At 48.0% G+C, this 19,023-nt stretch overlaps 1 protein-coding gene across 1 annotated transcript in view; it reads right to left on the bottom strand.

Moving 5' to 3' along the window:
• Positions 1 to 19,023, bottom strand: part of ARHGEF17 (Rho guanine nucleotide exchange factor 17) — a 64,313-nt gene that overhangs the window by 17,594 nt on the left and 27,696 nt on the right. Inside the window, exons 5-12 of the mRNA XM_044285417.1 lie at positions 18,632 to 18,724; positions 10,530 to 10,706; positions 6,060 to 6,110; positions 5,800 to 5,909; positions 4,275 to 4,360; positions 3,344 to 3,462; positions 1,310 to 1,523; positions 781 to 854 (exon numbers count right to left, since the gene is read on the bottom strand). Coding sequence (XP_044141352.1) covers positions 781 to 854; positions 1,310 to 1,523; positions 3,344 to 3,462; positions 4,275 to 4,360; positions 5,800 to 5,909; positions 6,060 to 6,110; positions 10,530 to 10,706; positions 18,632 to 18,724 — 924 coding nt within the window. The remainder of the gene's footprint in view (positions 1 to 780; positions 855 to 1,309; positions 1,524 to 3,343; positions 3,463 to 4,274; positions 4,361 to 5,799; positions 5,910 to 6,059; positions 6,111 to 10,529; positions 10,707 to 18,631; positions 18,725 to 19,023) is intronic.

Below are 19,023 nucleotides of genomic sequence, written 5' to 3'. Positions count from 1 at the left end.
ATGGTTCTGCAGTTTGCTCTACCATAGACCTACATGTAGCAGAAGGTTCTGCCGCTAGCTCCACCATAGGCCTTCATTGAGCAGAAGGTTGAGCAGATTACTCCACCACAGTCCTGCAGTTTGCTCTACCATAGACCTACATGGAACAGAGAGACCTGTGGGTAAGCTTCACCACAGATCTACATGGAGCAGAGGGTTCTGCAGCTGGCTCCACCATAGGCCTGCATGGAGCAGAAGAGGTTCTACAGTTGGCGCCACCAATGATCGTCATGTAGCAGAAGGTTCTGCCATTAGCTCCACCATAGACCTACACTGAGCAGAGGGTTCTGCAACTAACACTTTATAGGCCTGCACAGAGCAGATGCTTCTGCTGTTAGCTCCACAATATGATTGCATGGAGCAGAGGGTTCTTTCTGTAACTGCCCCAACCTTAGAACTAAATGGAGCAGAGCGGTTTGCAGCTGTCACCACTATAGGCTTACATGAGGCAGAGAGTTCTGCAGTTGGCTCTACCATAGGCCTGCATTGAACAGAGAGTTCTACAGTTGGCTCTACTATAGGCCTGCATGGAGCAGAGGGTTCTGCAGTTGGCACCATCATACACCAGCATGGAGCAGAGCTCCACCAGCTGATAGGCCCTTTGATGCTTTCAGTTGCCTGACTGAGCCATTTGATTTGTAGGCTCCCATAGGTTCAAGTTAATTGTCCACTCTGAGCGTACTGTAATAGATGACAACAAAGTCTATGAAAGAGAAAACCGAAACCTCCCATTCTCCTCACCTGCATGCCACTGCGGGTCTTCATGATAGGAATGGCCTTCAGAAACTCTGGATCCAAGCGATTCTTGCTTGTGGCTGAGGAGAAGACAACTGGTTATTCTCATAGTGCTACATCTTCATTACCTCACAGGTCTGACCATAGCATGGAACATGCAGGGGGCAACCATTTTGTAATAACGGAGATGCTCCAGTCAGTTCTAGGGGATCCTCAACTTTGTGTCCTACGACCAGATTTCCACACTTCCATAGCGGTAGTAGTATTTAAGCCCCATATGGCACTGATAGTTGTGCACTACATGGAGGGGCTGAAAGTGGTGGTTATCTTGGCCACCATGGCTTTTTAGGGGGTGGAGGCCATGGTCCTGGTTGGACATGATGGAACTCTCTCTTAGTTTTATGACTATGATATGCATAAGCTGTCCTATGGAGAAGAGGTCCGCCCATTGCCCATGTGGTGGATGCTCATCACATTTACGTTTATTAGTTGACTACAACCCCCACTGTCCCCTAAGGTCTGGTCTATCCATTACCCAGCTTCTTCTTGGCTTCCTCGAAGGCTTGCTCAAAATGGAGCCTGGCGTCCGGGTTGCTGAACTCAAACATATAGCTTTCGGTGCCGTCCGCTTTGGTGGTGGTCAGCTCCACTTTATTTGGCGGGAACGACATGGAGAAGGAGAGGGACTGCTTCTCGGCCAGTTCTCGATGGACGGACGCCATCATGTCTTTGATGACATCGTCAAGAGTCTGTGGACACAAAACAGGGATACATTTACCATATGCCTGTCCTTCATTTCACGGAGGTGACCCAAAAGCGTGCTCAGAATAATTGTCGACACCCTTCCCCCACTCCTCTTAGCAGTGCAGTACATTACCCAGCAGGGGGCGACAGTGACCACAGGAGAACCTATAAAAGCTCTTCTATATTTTACATGGAATCCAGCGCATTTATAGTTAACGTCTATGGGGGGGGGGGGAATCTTACCGACCGTGATTTGTCTTGACTGTCCGCCAGTCTCTGTGCGCGAACAATACAGCTTTATCCGCGGCAAACAACAGCGTTAATGCAGAGGATAAAACCCGCAGCTGCCAAGCGCCCGAAGGGCGACGTGGTGCCAAGTATGAGAAGAAATATGCGCCCTGTAATATCTGCCTGAAGACTAACTGTAAGCACAACGTATGCTACCTAAGATGCATGGTAACACAATGACTTTTACTCTAGTCACATCCAGAGCTGCATTTAACAGATTCAGTATCTGTACAGAGAATGTGATGCATTGTGGGTAATGTAGCGTTTCCACTAGATATTATGCAGAGGTTTCATGCCGAAAAGCCAACATTATCCACGATGCAAGGGGGGGCTATCTGCACAGGGCTAATTGAGTTTGGATGCAGCTTTGGGTGTGACTGGAGTAGAAGACACATACATCAGAGTATCCGCAGAGTTCCTGAGTATGCCATGCAGGGAGCTCTGGACGATGAGGCGTGCTCCCCTCTCTCTGGGTTTGCATCTAGACATAGTCGAGGAAGAAATCCTAATTAAATTAGTTCCAGAACACAATAATTAACATGTTTACAGCGGCCGGAGGGTCGGATTTCATAAGGACGATGACATCACACGTCGTGTTACTGCGGCGCAGTCACAACACCGGACCGCGCTAGACATGATGAGAGATGCTGGGGGGATTTTACTTATTAACCTCTTCTTGCTTGTCCCAACAAGGTAAAGGGACAGTTAGTTTACAGGCGGTCTGTCATGGCACCCTGTGATCATGCCGGATCGTACCTCATGGCCTCATGCACATGCATGTATTTTGTTTCCGTGTCCGTTCCGTTTTTTTTTTGTGGATTGGATGCCGACCTATTCATTTCAATGGGTCCCGTTTGCATAGAACATGTCCTATCCTTGTCCGTTTTGTGGACAAGGATAGGCATTGTTACAATGGATTCTAAAAAAACAAAAACGGATGCCAAATGGACGTCATCTGTATTTTTTGCGGATCCGTGTTTTGCAGACCGCAAAACACATATGGTCGTGTGAGGCTAAGGGTAGGAGACAAATGTAAAACCGCAATAGGGCCTCAGCGCTATACGACATCACGATACATGGGAGGACCAGACAATTCATTTTTGGGGTAAACTAAGAAGTACCTTTAAAAAAAGAACATGAAAAAATGGGGAAAACTTTTATCCTTTTTTCCCTAAAAGATCAATAAAGTTATTCCAATTTTAAAAAATAAGAAATTTCTGCAAAATAAGAAAAACTTCCAGGATAGACTGCTTGTTGCCACCACTAGATGGAGCTGTGTCTACAGCTGTAGATGGCTCCTATTGAACTTCACAGGCACAGAGGTATCGCCCTCTAGTGGCAGCCAATATCTGGAGCACAGCAGCTTTTACAGATTGGGCAATGCCTGTCCCTTTGACCAACATCTTTCATCTGCGAGATGATGGGAGTTGCCCTTCTGGGTGCTCCCTTTAAACTTATGGTGTGTTTATCAGTTTTCCATCTAAGAATCTGACCACCCCCCCCCCCCCCAAATCTCCTCATCCCATTCCCAACGCACCTGGTGTGGAAAGCTGAGGGTCTCGGAGAGTTTGCTGATTTGCCCCATGGTGCTGAGGTCTTCGTCCAGCCGGCTGATGGCTTTCTGGATGCTGTCCCTGTTGGAGGTCTGCGATGTTCCTGCCCAATCAGATATACAGGCATTATTTGAAGGGCTACCACTGCTGATCACTACATCCACTGTCATACAGATGTAGCAGAGCTGAGTCAGGTTTTCCACACGGCTGCAAATAAACTTATCTTCACGGAAGACAAATTCAGCTCAGCTACATCTACACAGGATGTGTACAAACCAGCAAAATTACAGTCACACAGTACCAAAGTGCCACAATGGCCATCATAAAATATAAACCCCCCGGTGTCCTGATCTCACATGCCCCAGCAGCCCCTGCTGAGTCAGTGTCTGCTATCCAGCATTGTGGTAGATGTAGTGTCCAGCATTACAGTGCATTATAGGCTCGGGTCTGTCAGCATCAGTGTGGTCGATTACAATCAGGAGTGTTGCTTTGGATGTGACTGGAGTAGATGAGATTTTATAATCCAAGATCAGATTAAAGGTCCATTCACACGTCCGGATAATGGGTCCGCAATCCGTTCCGCAATTCATTTTCAATGGGGCTGTGTGCTGTCCGCATCCGCACTTCCGTTCCGCTGCCCCGCCAAAAAATAGAACATGTCCTATTCTTGTTCGCAGCCACGGACAAGAAAAGGCATTTCTATCAAAGTGCCGGCCATGTGCGGTCCGCAAAACAGTTGCGGACGTGTGAATGGACCCAAAATCTAAGTTTATGGCAGATGTCACTGGGGATATGGTGCAGTCTAATATGTGGAAACCTCACTGGTTAATGTGTAACCTCAACCCGATTTAGGCCTGATTCCGGAATTGTGAGACCGGAGTCATGGGGTGAATCACGTACGAGGAGGTGACAAACCTTTTACTACGTCCACATCCTCCAGGGGCAGTTTCCAGAGCAGTTTATACTTGCTGGAGATGTCAATCACACTGGCTGCGGTGTACCTGAAATAACAAGCAGAAAGTCACCACTGCAGTTCCCCTGCTGGCCAACAGAGGGCGTGTGATGGCAGAGTTCCATGGTAGGCTGACGTATAATACCGAAAGCAACTGAGGATCAGTACAGGAAAAGTAATGCAATGTACACAGTGACTGCAGCAGCAGAATAGTGAGTGCAGCTCTGGAATATAATACAGGATGTAACTCAGGATCAGTACAGGATAAGTAATGTAATGTATGTACACAGTACTCCACCAGCAGAATAGTGAGTGCAGCTCTGGAGTATAATACAGGATATAACTCAGGATCAGTACAGGATAAGTAATGTATGTACACAGTGACTGCACCAGCAGAATAGTGAGTGCAGCTCTGGAGTATAATACAGGATGTAACTCAGGATCAGTACAGGATAAGTAATGTAATGTATGTACACAGTGACTGCACCAGCAGAATAGTGAGTGCAGCTCTGGAGTATAATACAGGATGTAACTCAGGATCAGTGCAGGATAAGTAATGTATGTACACAGTGACTCCACCAGCAGAATAATGAGTGCAGCTCTGGAGTATAATACAGGATGTAACTCAGGATCAGTACAGGAAAAGTAATGTAATGTACACAGTGACTCCACCAGCAGAATAGTGAGTGCAGCTCTGGAGTATAATACAGGATGTAACTCAGGATCAGTACAGGATAAGTTATGTATGTACACAGTGACTCCACCAGCAGAATAGTGAGTGCAGCTCTGGAGTATAATACAGGATGTAACTGAGGATCAGTACAGGATAAGTAATGTATGTACACAATGACTCCACCAGCAGAATAATGAGTGCAGCTCTGGAGTATAATACAGGATGTAACTCAGGATCAGTACAGGAAAAGTAATGTAATGTATGTACACAGTGACTGTACCAGCAGAATAGTGAGTGCAGCTCTGGAGTATAATACAGGATGTAACTCAGGATCAGTACAGGATAAGTAATGTATGTACACAGTGACTGCACCAGCAGAATAGTGAGTGCAGCTCTGGAGTATAATACAGGATGTAACTCAGGATCAGTACAGGATAAGTAATGTATGTACACAGTGACTGCACCAGCAGAATAGTGAGTGCAGCTCTGGAGTATAATACAGGATGTAACTCAGGATCAGTACAGGATAAGTAATGTATGTACACAGTGACTGCACCAGCAGAAGAGTGAGTGCAGCTCTGGAGTATAATACAGGATGTAACTCAGGATCAGTACAGGATAAGTAATGTAATGTATGTACACAGTGACTGCACCAGCAGAATAATGAGCGCAGCTCTTGAGTATAAGACAGGATATAACTCAGGATCAGTATAGGATAAGTAATGTAATGTATGTACACAGTGACTGCACCAGCAGAACAGTGAGTGCAGCTCTGGAGTATGAGTTCTGCATCTTCTTAGGAATAGTACACTTACAGGTTCATGGAGCTGCGCCGCAGGGATCCTGATTTTCTTTTCAGGGTGGTGCAGAGGAGAAGGTCTGTGAACAGGAAGAGCGATCGGTCCTTCTTGCCCCCAACAGCTTTCTGTGGGACAGTGAAATGAGACACCAATCACCCCAATGTTTCAGTCCCCTCTGCCACATGAGGAGACACCAGTAGTCGGGGCCCTGAGCTTATAGTTTCACCTATGTGGTAATAATACATATAAAGAATACTGAAGGAGCCGGATCTTACCACTTCCACCACTATCTCTTGCCGCACAAATCTCCGGAAAGGAACTTGAAGCTGCAGAAGAAACAAACATCACAATGTCTGATCAGTGACTGTGGAACCCAACTTCAAACAGATTTGGCCCCTGACTGCATGCAATATTTGGGGCCCCCTTATATGGAAACAGGAACCTGACAGGCTGGTCGCCACTGCTACTGGATTGTGGTTTGCACTCGTTCTCATTAAAAGACAAAGCATGAAAATGGAGAGTGAACGACATGCGGGATATGGACGGTATGAGAAGAGAGTGTTGGAGAGCATAGGGGAAGAGAGTGGTAGAGTGTACGAGAAGAGAGTGGTAGAGTGTACGAGAAGAGAGTGGTAGAGTGTACGAGAAGAGAGTGGTACAGTGTACGAGAAGAGAGTGGTGGAGAGTGTACGAGAAGAGAGTGGTAGAGTGTACGAGAAGAGAGTGGTAGAGTGTACGAGAAGAGAGTGGTGGAGAGTGTACGAGAAGAGAGTGGTAGAGTGTACGAGAAGAGAGTGGTAGAGTGCACGAGAAGAGAGTGGTAGAGTGTACGAGAAGAGAGTGGTGGAGAGTGTACGAGAAGAGAGTGGTAGAGTGTACGAGAAGAGAGTGGTAGAGTGCACGAGAAGAGAGTGGTAGAGTGCACGAGAAGAGAGTGGTAGAGTGCACGAGAAGAGAGTGGTAGAGTGCACGAGAAGAGAGTGGTAGAGTGCACGAGAAGAGAGTGGTAGAGTGCACGAGAAGAGAGTGGTAGAGTGCACGAGAAGAGAGTGGTAGAGTGCACGAGAAGAGAGTGGTAGAGTGCACGAGAAGAGAGTGGTAGAGTGCACGAGAAGAGAGTGGTAGAGTGCACGAGAAGAGAGTGGTAGAGTGCACGAGAAGAGAGTGGTAGAGTGCACGAGAAGAGAGTGGTAGAGTGCACGAGAAGAGAGTGGTAGAGTGCACGAGAAGAGAGTGGTAGAGTGCACGAGAAGAGAGTGGTAGAGTGCACGAGAAGAGAGTGGTAGAGTGCACGAGAAGAGAGTGGTAGAGTGCACGAGAAGAGAGTGGTAGAGTGCACGAGAAGAGAGTGGTAGAGTGCACGAGAAGAGAGTGGTAGAGTGCACGAGAAGAGAGTGGTAGAGTGCACGAGAAGAGAGTGGTAGAGTGCACGAGAAGAGAGTGGTAGAGTGCACGAGAAGAGAGTGGTAGAGTGCACGAGAAGAGAGTGGTAGAGTGTACGAGAAGAGAGTGGTAGAGTGCACGAGAAGAGAGTTGTAGAGTGTACGAGAAGAGAGTGGTAGAGTGTACGAGAAGAGAGTGGTAGAGTGTACGAGAAGAGAGTGGTAGAGTGTACGAGAAGAGAGTGGTAGAGTGTACGAGAAGAGAGTGGTAGAGTGTACGAGAAGAGAGTGGTAGAGTGTACGAGAAGAGAGTGGTAGAGTGTACGAGAAGAGAGTGGTACGGTGTACGAGAAGAGAGTGGTAGAGTGTACAAGAAGAGAGTGGTAGAGTGTACGAGAAGAGAGTGGGGAGCATAGGGCCATGATGGCTAACCTTCAGTACTCCAGCTGTGGTAAATCTACAACTCCCAAGATGCCCACTTGCTGGGCTGTTCTCAGAACTCCAGAGAAATGAATGAATAAAGCATGCTGGGAGTTGTAGTTTCACGACAGCTGGAGTGCCGGAAGTAAGCCATCACTGGCATAGGGGAAGAGAGTGGTAGAGAGTTTACAAGAATAGAATGGTGGAGAGCATATAAGAAAAAAGTGGTATGAGAAGAGAGGGGTATGAGAGCGTACAAGAAGAGTAGTGAAGAGCGTACGAGAAGAGAGTGGTGGAGAGCTTAGGAGAAGAGTGTGGTATGAGAGCGTACAAAAAGAGTGGCTGAGCGCATACGAGAAGAGAGTGGTGTAGAGCATACGACAAGAGTTGTAGATAGTGTACTGAAAGAGTGTACGTGAAGAGAGTGCTGGAGATTATATTAGCAGAGAGTGATGGAGAGTGTGTGAGAAGAGAGTGGAACGAGAAGAGAGTGGTGGAGACCGTGTGAGAAGAGAGTGGTGGAGAGCGTATGTGAAGAGAGTGATGGAGAGCGTACGAGAAGAGAGTGGTGGAGAGCGTACGAAAAGCGAGTGGTGGAGAGAGTGTGCGAGAAGAGAGTGGTGGAGAGAGTGTGCGAGAAGAGAGTGGTGGAGAGAGTGTGCGAGAAGAGAGTGGTGGAGAGAGTGTGCGAGAAGAGAGTGGTGGAGAGAGTGTGCGAGAAGAGAGTGGTGGAGAGAGTGTGCGAGAAGAGTGGTGGAGAGAGTGTGCGCAAGAAGAGAGTGGTGGAGAGAGTGTGCGAGAAGAGAGTGGTGGAGAGAGTGTGCGAGAAGAGAGTGGTGGAGAGAGTGTGCGAGAAGAGAGTGGTGGAGAGAGTGTGCGAGAAGAGAGTGGTGGAGAGAGTGTGCGAGAAGAGAGTGGTGGAGAGAGTGTGCGAGAAGAGAGTGGTGGAGAGAGTGTGCGAGAAGAGAGTGGTGGAGAGAGTGTGCGAGAAGAGAGTGGTGGAGAGAGTGTGCGAGAAGAGAGTGGTGGAGAGAGTGTGCGAGAAGAGAGTGGTGGAGAGAGTGTGCAAGAAGAGAGTGGTGGAGAGAGTGTGCGAGAAGAGAGTGGTGGAGAAAGTGTGCGAGAATAGAGTGGTGGAGAAAGTGTGCGAGAAGAGAGTGGTGGAGAAAGTGTGCGAGAAGAGAGTGGTGGAGAGAGTGTACGAGAAGAGAGTGGTGGAGAGAGTGTACGAGAAGAGAGTGGTGGAGAGAGTGTACGAGAAGAGAGTGGTGGAGAGAGTGTACGAGAAGAGAGTGGTGGAGAGAGTGTACGAGAAGAGAGTGGTGGAGAGTGTACGAGAAGAGAGTGGTGGAGAGAGTGTACGAGAAGAGAGTGGTGGAGAGCGTATGAGCAGAGAGTGGTGGAGAGTGTACGAGAAGAGAGTGGTGGAGAGAGTGTACGAGAAGAGAGTGGTGGAGAGAGTGTACGAGAAGAGAGTGGTGGAGAGTGTACGAGAAGAGAGTGGTGGAGAGTGTACGAGAAGAGAGTGGTGGAGAGCGTATGAGCAGAGAGTGGTGGAGAGCGTATGAGCAGAGAGTGGTGGAGAGCGTATGTGAAGAGAGTGGTGGAGAGCGTATGTGAAGAGAGTGGTGGAGAGCGTATGTGAAGAGAGTGGTGGAGAGCGTATGTGAAGAGAGTGCTGGAGAGTGTATGAGCAGAGAGTGATGAAGAGTGTGTAAGAAGAGAGTGGTGGAGAGCGTATGTGAAGAGAGTGCTGGAGAGTGTATGAGCAGAGAGTGATGAAGAGTGTGTAAGAAGAGAGTGGTGGAGAGCGTATGTGAAGAGAGTGCTGGAGAGTGTATGAGCAGAGAGTGATGAAGAGTGTGTAAGAAGAGAGTGGTGGAGAGTGTATGAGCAGAGAGTGATGGAGAGTGTACGAGAAGAGAGTGGTGGAGAGCGTATGAGCAGAGAGTGGTGGAGAGCGTATGAGCAGAGAGTGGTGGAGAGCGTATGAGCAGAGAGTGGTGGAGAGCGTATGTGAAGAGAGTGGTGGAGAGCGTATGTGAAGAGAGTGGTGGAGAGCGTATGTGAAGAGAGTGGTGGAGAGCGTATGTGAAGAGAGTGCTGGAGAGTGTATGAGCAGAGAGTGCTGGAGAGTGTATGAGCAGAGAGTGATGAAGAGTGTGTAAGAAGAGAGTGGTGGAGAGCGTATGTGAAGAGAGTGCTGGAGAGTGTATGAGCAGAGAGTGATGAAGAGTGTGTAAGAAGAGAGTGGTGGAGAGCGTATGAGCAGAGAGTGGTGGAGAGCGTATGTGAAGAGAGTGGTGGAGAGCGTATGTGAAGAGAGTGGTGGAGAGCGTATGTGAAGAGAGTGGTGGAGAGCGTATGTGAAGAGAGTGATGGAGAGTGTACGAGAAGAGAGTGGTGGAGAGTGTACAAGAAGAGAGTGATGAAGGGTCTGTGAGAAGAGAGTGATGAAGAGTGTACGAGAAGAGAGTGATGAAGAGTGTGTGAGAAGAGAGTGATGAAGAGTGTACGAGAAGAGAGTGATGAAGAGTGTGTGAGAAGAGAGTGGTGGAGAGTGTGTGAGAAGAGAGTGGTGGAGAGTGTGTGAGAAGAGAGTGGTGGAGAGTGTGTGAGAAGAGAGTGGTGGAGAGCGTATGAGCAGAGAGTGGTGGAGAGCGTATGTGAAGAGAGTGGTGGAGAGCGTATGTGAAGAGAGTGGTGGAGAGCGTATGAGCAGAGAGTGGTGGAGAGCGTATGTGAAGAGAGTGGTGGAGAGCGTATGAGCAGAGAGTGGTGGAGAGTGTACGAGAAGAGAGTGGTGGAGAGCGTATGTGAAGAGAGTGGTGGAGAGCGTATGTGAAGAGAGTGGTGGAGAGCGTATGTGAAGAGAGTGCTGGAGAGTGTACAAGAAGACAGAAGGTAGGTGGAGAGTAGTCGAGTTGTGCAGTCATTACATACGTCCTCCATGCCCTCGATGTGAGACTCTATCTCCTGCAGGATGCGGGTGTCTCTCTCGGCCTCCTCCGCGCTCCTCATCCCCTTGTTTATCCTCTCTGCCAGCTGCTTGATGTTTCTCTGGGCAACCAGAAGGCACATGTGGTCTGGGTGGTCCTCAGGAGTGTGCTTCAACAGATCCTGCAAGAGGAGCAAAAACAGGAGTCGGTGAGAACCCACACACCCGTCTGTTCACCTCCCACACAGCCAGCGCCATCCTTCATACATCGGATCCAGTCCAGGAGCAGCCGCCTGTCAGGAATTCTCTCCTGACCAAGGCAAGTCCAAACCCGGTTCCATCTGTCTTGTGTGAAGACGAGGAGTGTACAGGTGAGGGGACAGGTGTGCTGCATACAGGTCCGCATACATTTACATAATACACAGTCACATATGACATGTCCTTATACAGGAACATTCCAGAGTAAGGCATGCTGCACTCCCAGATCTGGCCACCAGGTGGCGCCCATCATCTTCCCTCATTCTGATTGTAATGCTCACTCGCTGGAAGGTCCCTGCTACTTTCTCAGCATGCATTGAGGTGTTCTCACATAAATTCATTATTTCCACAATATACCATTCATGGTGATTGTTAACTGGCAAGAAAAGGCATGTCAGACTTTCCCCTTTAAATAAGTCGGGAGTCACCGCTTATAAAATAATGACCCGGTCCCGCTTACACAGAGGCCTTCTGTTGCTATGTATCAATGCAGATAACAGCAGAATGTTCTTTTTCACTGACAGCAATCAGAGATCTTGGAAATGAGTTGGAATTGGACCGCGAAGTAAGTGAGAAACTGGAAGAACTTTTTATGTTTTATTTTTCTGTTTTATATGCAGATAGTTTTCTGAAGGCATGATGGGTGGAGCTCTGACCTCTGGGACCCCCATGCTCTTGGTCGGATTCGAACCCATGACCCAAGTGTTAACCAATGAGTCAAGATAGAGACTATCTGCTATGGGGCACTTGGAGAGAAGGACCCCAACTGTTATTGGTTCCAATTAGGCAACAAGACCCTGTGCAGGACCCTTGGAGAGAAGGACCCCAACTGTTATTGGTTCCAATTAGGCAACAAGACCCTGTGCAGGACCCTTGTAGAGAAGGACCCCAACTGTTATTGGTCCCAATTAGGCAACAAGACCCTGTGCAGGACCCTTGTAGAGAAGGACCCCAACTGTTATTGGTCCCAATTAGGCAACAAGACCCTGTGCAGGACCCTTGGAGAGAAGGACCCCAACTGTTATTGGTCCCAATTAGGCAACAAAACCCTGTGCAGGACCCTTGGAGAGAAGGACCCCAACTGTTATTGGTCCCAATTAGGCAACAAGACCCTGTGCAGGACCCTTGGAGAGAAGGACCCCAACTGTTATTGGTCCCAATTAGGCAACAAGACCCTGTGCAGGACCCTTGGAGAGAAGGACCCCAACTGTTATTGGTCCCAATTAGGCAACAAGACCCTGTGCAGGACCCTTGGAGAGAAGGACCCCAACTGTTATTGGTCCCAATTAGGCAACAAGACCCTGTGCAGGACCCTTGGAGAGAAGGACCCCAACTGTTATTGGTCCCAATTAGGCAACAAGACCCTGTGCAGGACCCTTGGAGAGAAGGACCCCAACTGTTATTGGTCCCAATTAGGCAACAAGATCCTGTGCAGGACCCTTGGGTAGAAGGACCCCAACTGTTATTGGTCCCAATTAGGCAACAAGACCCTGTGCAGGACCCTTGGAGAGAAGGACCCCAACTGTTATTGGTCCCAATTAGGCAACAAGACCCTGTGCAGGACACCCCCCTCCCCAGAGGAACTGCATCATCATCAAATAGGGGGCAGCATGCAGGGTGAAAATCAACCCCTGGCTCTTCTGCACCAAACACAACCCATATGCCTTTGCGTTATCACCTCCCGAGGGAAAGGGGGGGGGGGGGGTTTGCACTGCCTAAATATTCCCACAAAGCCCTACAAATAATGGCCATGGTGGGAAATTTGGGAGATGGTGGCATCAGAACCAGGCATGTCGCAGCCACGTTCTGATACAGTGTGTATGTGACCGTCTGCAGGGTCAAGAAGCTGGTTGGAGCACATAAAGTCCGTCGTGTCACAGTGCATCACCTCGGGCTCATGTAATGGCGGCGTAATAAAATCGGGATAAATATGCAACGATCAGAGAAAACATCACATAAAAGGGAAAAGCCCAGCGCAAGCTTCATCGGCTTTATCTCTGTGTTTATTGCTTATTAATGGCCCCTCGGAGAAAAACAAACTGCAAAATCGGGCGCAGAGGAAGCGGAGCTTACAAGAGGAAATGTGGAAGCGCAGAAGTTAACCCCTGAAGGCGGGAGCACTCTCAGCGTATGTACGATGGTCCTGATGGAGGATCAGAGCTCCCACTTCACAGTCTGTAAACAACTTGAGTTAATTAACTTCTCTGCACAAAATGTAACAAAGCGGAAACGTCACGTGTCGCTGCGAGAATCTCTTTCTGGAACGTTTTGTTTGTCAGCGGGAAGATGCTGGAGGGAATTCACAGCATATTAATGCAATTGTAAAAAAAGCCCACTTTGTGTACGTTCCAAATGTGAAAACGTTTTTTAAATATCTTGCTTCTACGCTGAGATATGATCCGTTGAAGTTGAAGTTACAGGCCCCAAAGCCTGAGGCTGCACTACCGAGAGATTCTCAGGTCCATATGAGTCATGGATCTAATATTAAAATCCTATCTGGCTTAGTTAGTGTCCGCTATATGTACATAGATGGGTATAGCTGGACCTTGAGGTCGAGGAGACATTGTGTGAATTCAGATCACCGTCCACATCAATGTCCACACACAACCGCCAGTGGTTCAGGCCATATAGGATGTAGTTAGCATTGTGGGAGAAGGTGATCTGGATCCACACAAGGTCTTCAAGATCATACTGCACCTGGCAGAACTTGGAAGAGGACATGTTGTCATCTCTCAGTAGTGCAGCCTCAGATCTCAGCGACAGAACAAAATACAGTCAGGTCCATAAATATTGGGACATGGACACAATTCTAGCATTTTTGGCTCTATACACCACCACAATGGATTTGAAATGAAACAAACACGATGTGCTTTACCTGCAGACTGTCAGCTTTACCTGCAGACTGTCAGCTGTAATTTGAGGTATTTACATCCAAATCAGGTGAACGGTGCAGGAATTACAGCAGTTTGCATCTGTGCCTCCCACTTGTTAAGGGATCAAAAGTAATGGGACAGAATAATAATCAGAAATCAAACTTTCACTTTTTAATACTTGGTTGCAAACCCTTTGCAGTCAATTACAGCCTGAAGTCTGGAACGCACAGACATCACCAGACGCTGGTCTCATCCCTGGTGATGCTCTGCCAGGCCTCTACTGCAACTGTCTTCAGTTCCTGCTTGTTCTTGGGGCATTTTCCCTGCAGTTTTGTCTTCAGCAAGTGAAATGCAGCTCAATCGGATTCAGGTCCGGTGATTGACTTGGCCATTGCATAACATTCCACTTCTTTCCCTCAGAAAACTCTTTGGTTGCTTTTGCAGTATGCTTTGGGTCATTGTCCATCTGCACTGTGAAGCGCCGTCCAATGAGTTCTGAAGCATTTGGCTGAATATGAGCAGATAATATTGCCCGAAACACTTCAGAATTCATCCTGCTGCTTTTGTCAGCAGTCACATCATCAATAAATACAAGAGAACCAGTTCCATTGGCAGCCCTACATGCCCACGCCATGACACTACCACCACCATGCTTCACTGATGAGGTGGTATGCTTAGGGTCATGAGCAGTTCCTTTCCTTCTCCAGACTCTTCTCTTCCCATCACTCTGGTACAAGTTGATCTTGGTCTCATCTGTCCATAGGATGTTGTTCCAGATCTGTGAAGGCTTTTTAAGGCTACTTTCACACTAGCGTTCGGGTTTCCGTTCGTGAGTTCCGTTTGAAGGAGCTCACGAGCGGACCCGAACGCAGCCGTCCAGCCCTGATGCAGTCTGAATGGAGGCGGATCCGCTCAGACTGCATCAGTCTGGCGGCGTTCAGCCTCCGCTCCGCTCGCCTCCGCACGGACAGGCGGACAGCTGAACGCTGCTTGCAGCGTTCGGGTGTCCGCCTGGCCGTTCAGAGGCGTGCGGATCCGTGCGGATCCGTCCAGACTTTCAATGTAAGTCAATGGGGACGGATCCGTTTGAAGATGCCACAATGTGGCTCAATCTTCAAGCGGATCCGTCCCCCATTGACTTTACATTGAAAGTCTGGACGGATCCGTCCCAGGCTATTTTCACACTTAGCTGTTCTATGCTAAAAATAATGCAGACGGATCCGTACTGAACGGAGCCTCCGTCTGCATTATTATGGGCGGATCCGTTCAGAACGGATCCGCCCGAACGCTAGTGTGAAAGTAGCCTTAGATGTTGTTTGGCAAACTCTAATCTGGCCTTCCTGTTTTTGAGGCTCACCATTGGTTTACATCTTGTGGTGAACCCTCTGTATTCACTCTGGTGAAGTCTTCTCTTGATTGTTGACTTTGACACACATACACCTACCTCCTGGAGAGTGTTCTTGATCCGGCCAACTGTTGTGAAGGGCGTTTTCTTCACCAGGGAAAGAATTCTTCGGTCATCCACCACAGTTGTTTTCCGTGGTCTTCCGGGTCTTTTGGTGTTGCTGAGCTCACCGGTGCGTTCCTTCTTTTTAAGAATGTTCCAAACAGTTGTTTTGGCCAGGCCTAATGTTTTTGCTATCTCTCTGATGGGTTGGTTTCAGCCTAATGATGGCTTCACTGATAGTGACAGCTCTTTGGATCTCATCTTGAGAGTTGACAGCAACAGATTCCAAATGCAAATAGCAGACTGGAAATGACCTCTGGACCTTTTATCTGCTCATTGTAATTGGAATAATGAGGGAATAACACACACCGGCCATGGAGCAGCTGAGAAGCCAATTGTCCCATTACTTTTGATCCCTTAACAAGTGGGAGGCACATATGCAAACTGTTGTAATTCCTGCACCGTTCACCTGATTTGGATGTAAATACCTCAAATTAAAGCTGACAGTCTGCAGGTAAAGCACATCTTGTTCATTTCAAATCCATTGTGGTGGTGTATAGAGCCAGAAATGTTAGAATTGTGTCGATGTCCCAATATTTTTTGGACCTGACTGTATTTTAAAGCAGTCTTCACTGTTTTAATGGCCATTAAAGGGTCTTTATTCTCCTAGTCTCCGACACCCTTCGCAAAGATGTAGGACTGAGTGGCATGGACACCATATTTATGACCTACGCCAATTCATGCCTCCATTTGCCCCTATATCTGAACGAGGTTCCAAGTGCCTCATGCCTCAGTGAGGTTTATCTTTTTGTAGCAATGTAGTTAGTGGGTTATCCCTTGATAAATACTCATAGAATATGGAAAAGTCACACTTTGGCCCATCCTGACCCAGTGTCCTGTAGCTCGCCGCTATCATCCCTGCTCCAGCTGCACAATACTTTACAGATGCAGAGGACTCCAACATGGCTCCATTGTACTCTCCACACGTGCGGCGGGAGCACGCAGCTCTGCAGAGCGGCCTCCCGCTGGCACCTTTCACTGGCGGGTAATAGGCCAGCTTAACAAAAGGAATGGGAGTCTATTATTTGTGAGATCAAGCACATTATTAAATACGCTATATACAGTAAACCTCCATTAAAGAGGCCATACAGGGTACCACTCCCCTATTTTGGCAGGACCTATTGTATTGCTTATACTGACTCATGAATACAATGCTAGCGCTACAGTGGCTAATGACACTTACACAGGAAGAGCTGTAGCAGAGTTGGAACTGAGCTCTACATAGCAATGGAGAATTTTGTGCCATTCAGGGAGTGTTAAAAACCTGATATATAGAAAATGTAAAAAAAATTAGAAAGGGACCCAAAAAAATTACAGCAGGATATCAGAGCCACGCAGTTAGGAATGCAAATCACTAAACAGAGACATAAGAATAAAAGAGGGAGTGGGTCAGAGATTTAAGGAGGGGACTGGTTGTGGATGGCCGATAATATTTCTGGCAATCAGGAGTTAGTGAAGGGGTTGGCGGAGTAGTAACGAGGGGATAGGTGGAGTAACCAGGCAGCAGAGTTGAGGTTGGACCGGAGAGGTACAATAGTGTTAGATGGAAGGCCATAGAAGAGGATGTTGCAGTAGTCCAGGTGGGAGATGATGAGGGCATACAATAGCATGTTCATTGACTCAGAGGTAAGAAAGGAGCAGATATGAGAAATGTTCTTGAGTTGGAGGAAAGGGCTTGGATGGGTGGCTTGAAGGACAAGGACCTGTAAGACTGGAGAAAGAGTGGCGCCATTAACTGTGATTGATAGATCTGGTGGAAAGGCTGAGTGACATGGGGGAAAGATGAGGAATTCAGTTTTCTCCAGGTTGAGTTTTAGAAAGTGAGATGAGAAGAATGAAGACAGAGCACGTTGGGATGCTGGAGGGAGGTGAAATAGTTTTTAGTGCCATCAACATAGAGGGGGTATTTGAAGCCACGGGATTCTATGAGCTGTCCCTGACCAAAGGTAAAAAATTAGGAGAGTCCAGTGATGGTGTGCTTTACACCGCTCCTTCTGACGCTTGGCATTGTGCTTCGTGATGTAAGGCTTGTATGCAGCGGCTCAGCATGGAGACCCATGTCATGAAGCTCCTGAAAGAGCACAGTCTCTGTGGTGATGTTAATGGCAGAGGAGGTCTGGACTCTGCAGTTATGGAGTCAGCAGAGAGTTGGTGACTTTTATGCACCATGTGCCTCAGCACTGCATGACCCCGCTCTGTAACTTTACATGGTCTTCACTTTTTGGTTGAGTTGCTGTGGTTCCTTCCACTTTACAATAATACCGCATACAGGTGCTGGTGGAATATCTAGGGGGGTGGGGAGACATTTCAGGAAGTGACTTGCGGCAGTGGCGGCATCCTACTGCAGGACAATACTGGAGTTCAGTGAGCTCGTTACAACAAGCAGTTATTTCACACCAATGTCTCTAAAGGTGACTGCATGACTAGAGTATGGACGTTATACACCTGTGGTAATAGCAGACTGCATGTACGTGGGCTGGATGTTTTACACCTGTGGCAATGACAGACTGCATGGCTGGGCACTGGATGTTATACACCTGTAGTAATTGCAAACTGCATGTACGTGGGCTGGATGTTATACACCTGTGGTAATGACAGACTGCATGGCTGGGCGCTGGATGTTATACACCTGTGGCAATGACAGACTGCATGTCCAGGGGCTGGATGTTACACACCTGTAGTAATGGCAGACTGCATGTGCAGGGGCTGGATGTTATACACCTGTGGTAATGGCAGACTGCATGTCCAGGGGCTGAATGTTATACACCTGTAGTAATGGCAGACTGCATGTCCAGGGGCTGGATGTTATACACCTGTGGTAATGGCAGACTGCATGTCCAGGGGCTGGATGTTATACACCTGTGGTAATGGCAGACTGCATGGCTGGGCACTGGATGTTATACACCTATAGTAATGGCAAACTGCATTGCTGGGCACTGGATGTTATACACCTGTGGTAATGGCAGACTGCATGTCCAGGGGCTGGATGTTATACACCTGTGGCAATGACAGACTGCATGGCTGGGCACTGGATGTTATACACCTATAGTAATGGCAAACTGCATTGCTGGGCACTGGATGTTATACACCTGTGGTAATGGCAGACTGCATGTCCAGGGGCTGGATGTTATACACCTGTGGCAATGACAGACTGCATGGCTAGAGGCTGGATGTTATACACCTGTGGCAATGACAGACTGCATGTCCAGGGGCTGAATGTTATACACCTGTGGTAATGGCAGACTGCATGTCCAGGGGCTGGATGTTATACACCTGTAGTAATGACAGACTGCATGGCTGGGGAACTGGATGTTATACACCTGTAGTAATGGCACTGAATGAAACACCTGAATTCAATGATTTTAGGCCTTATACTTTTCTCCATATAGTGTGTGTATTTGTCGACATCAGCTTCCCGGACACAGAGGCCAACTGTGGCCCCTGACTGAGGACTGTGTGAATTTCTTACCTTGACGATAAGCTCGTAACGTGGTATCCTCTGGACGGGTTTAATCATGAGGTCTGACAGCGCCTGCTTCTCCTTGTTCTCACGAGTGCATTGCTGTGATGACAATAAGAAAATAATGAAACTTTACCCTCATATGGGGCAAGCAGTTCAGGACCATTTACCCATACCCAGGCTTATGCACCATTTCCCAATTTTATACCGGCATCCAGACACAATTTAGCACACCTCACTTAGAACAATTATGGAACCCTGGTAAACCATGACCTGAAACCTTCTTCCAGGGGACCTACCCTATAAGAGGTCCATCATACAGTGTTATCCTTTACTGGAGGACATTCTAGTACTGGATATTTCCTGACCTGAACCACCACCATCGCAAAGTGCCCTTGTTG

This window comes from Bufo gargarizans, chromosome 3 (genome assembly GCF_014858855.1).
Source record: "Bufo gargarizans isolate SCDJY-AF-19 chromosome 3, ASM1485885v1, whole genome shotgun sequence".
Classification (NCBI taxonomy): domain Eukaryota; kingdom Metazoa; phylum Chordata; class Amphibia; order Anura; family Bufonidae; genus Bufo; species Bufo gargarizans.
Note: the sequence above shows the minus strand (reverse complement) of the source record. Positions and strands in the feature narration are given on the sequence as shown.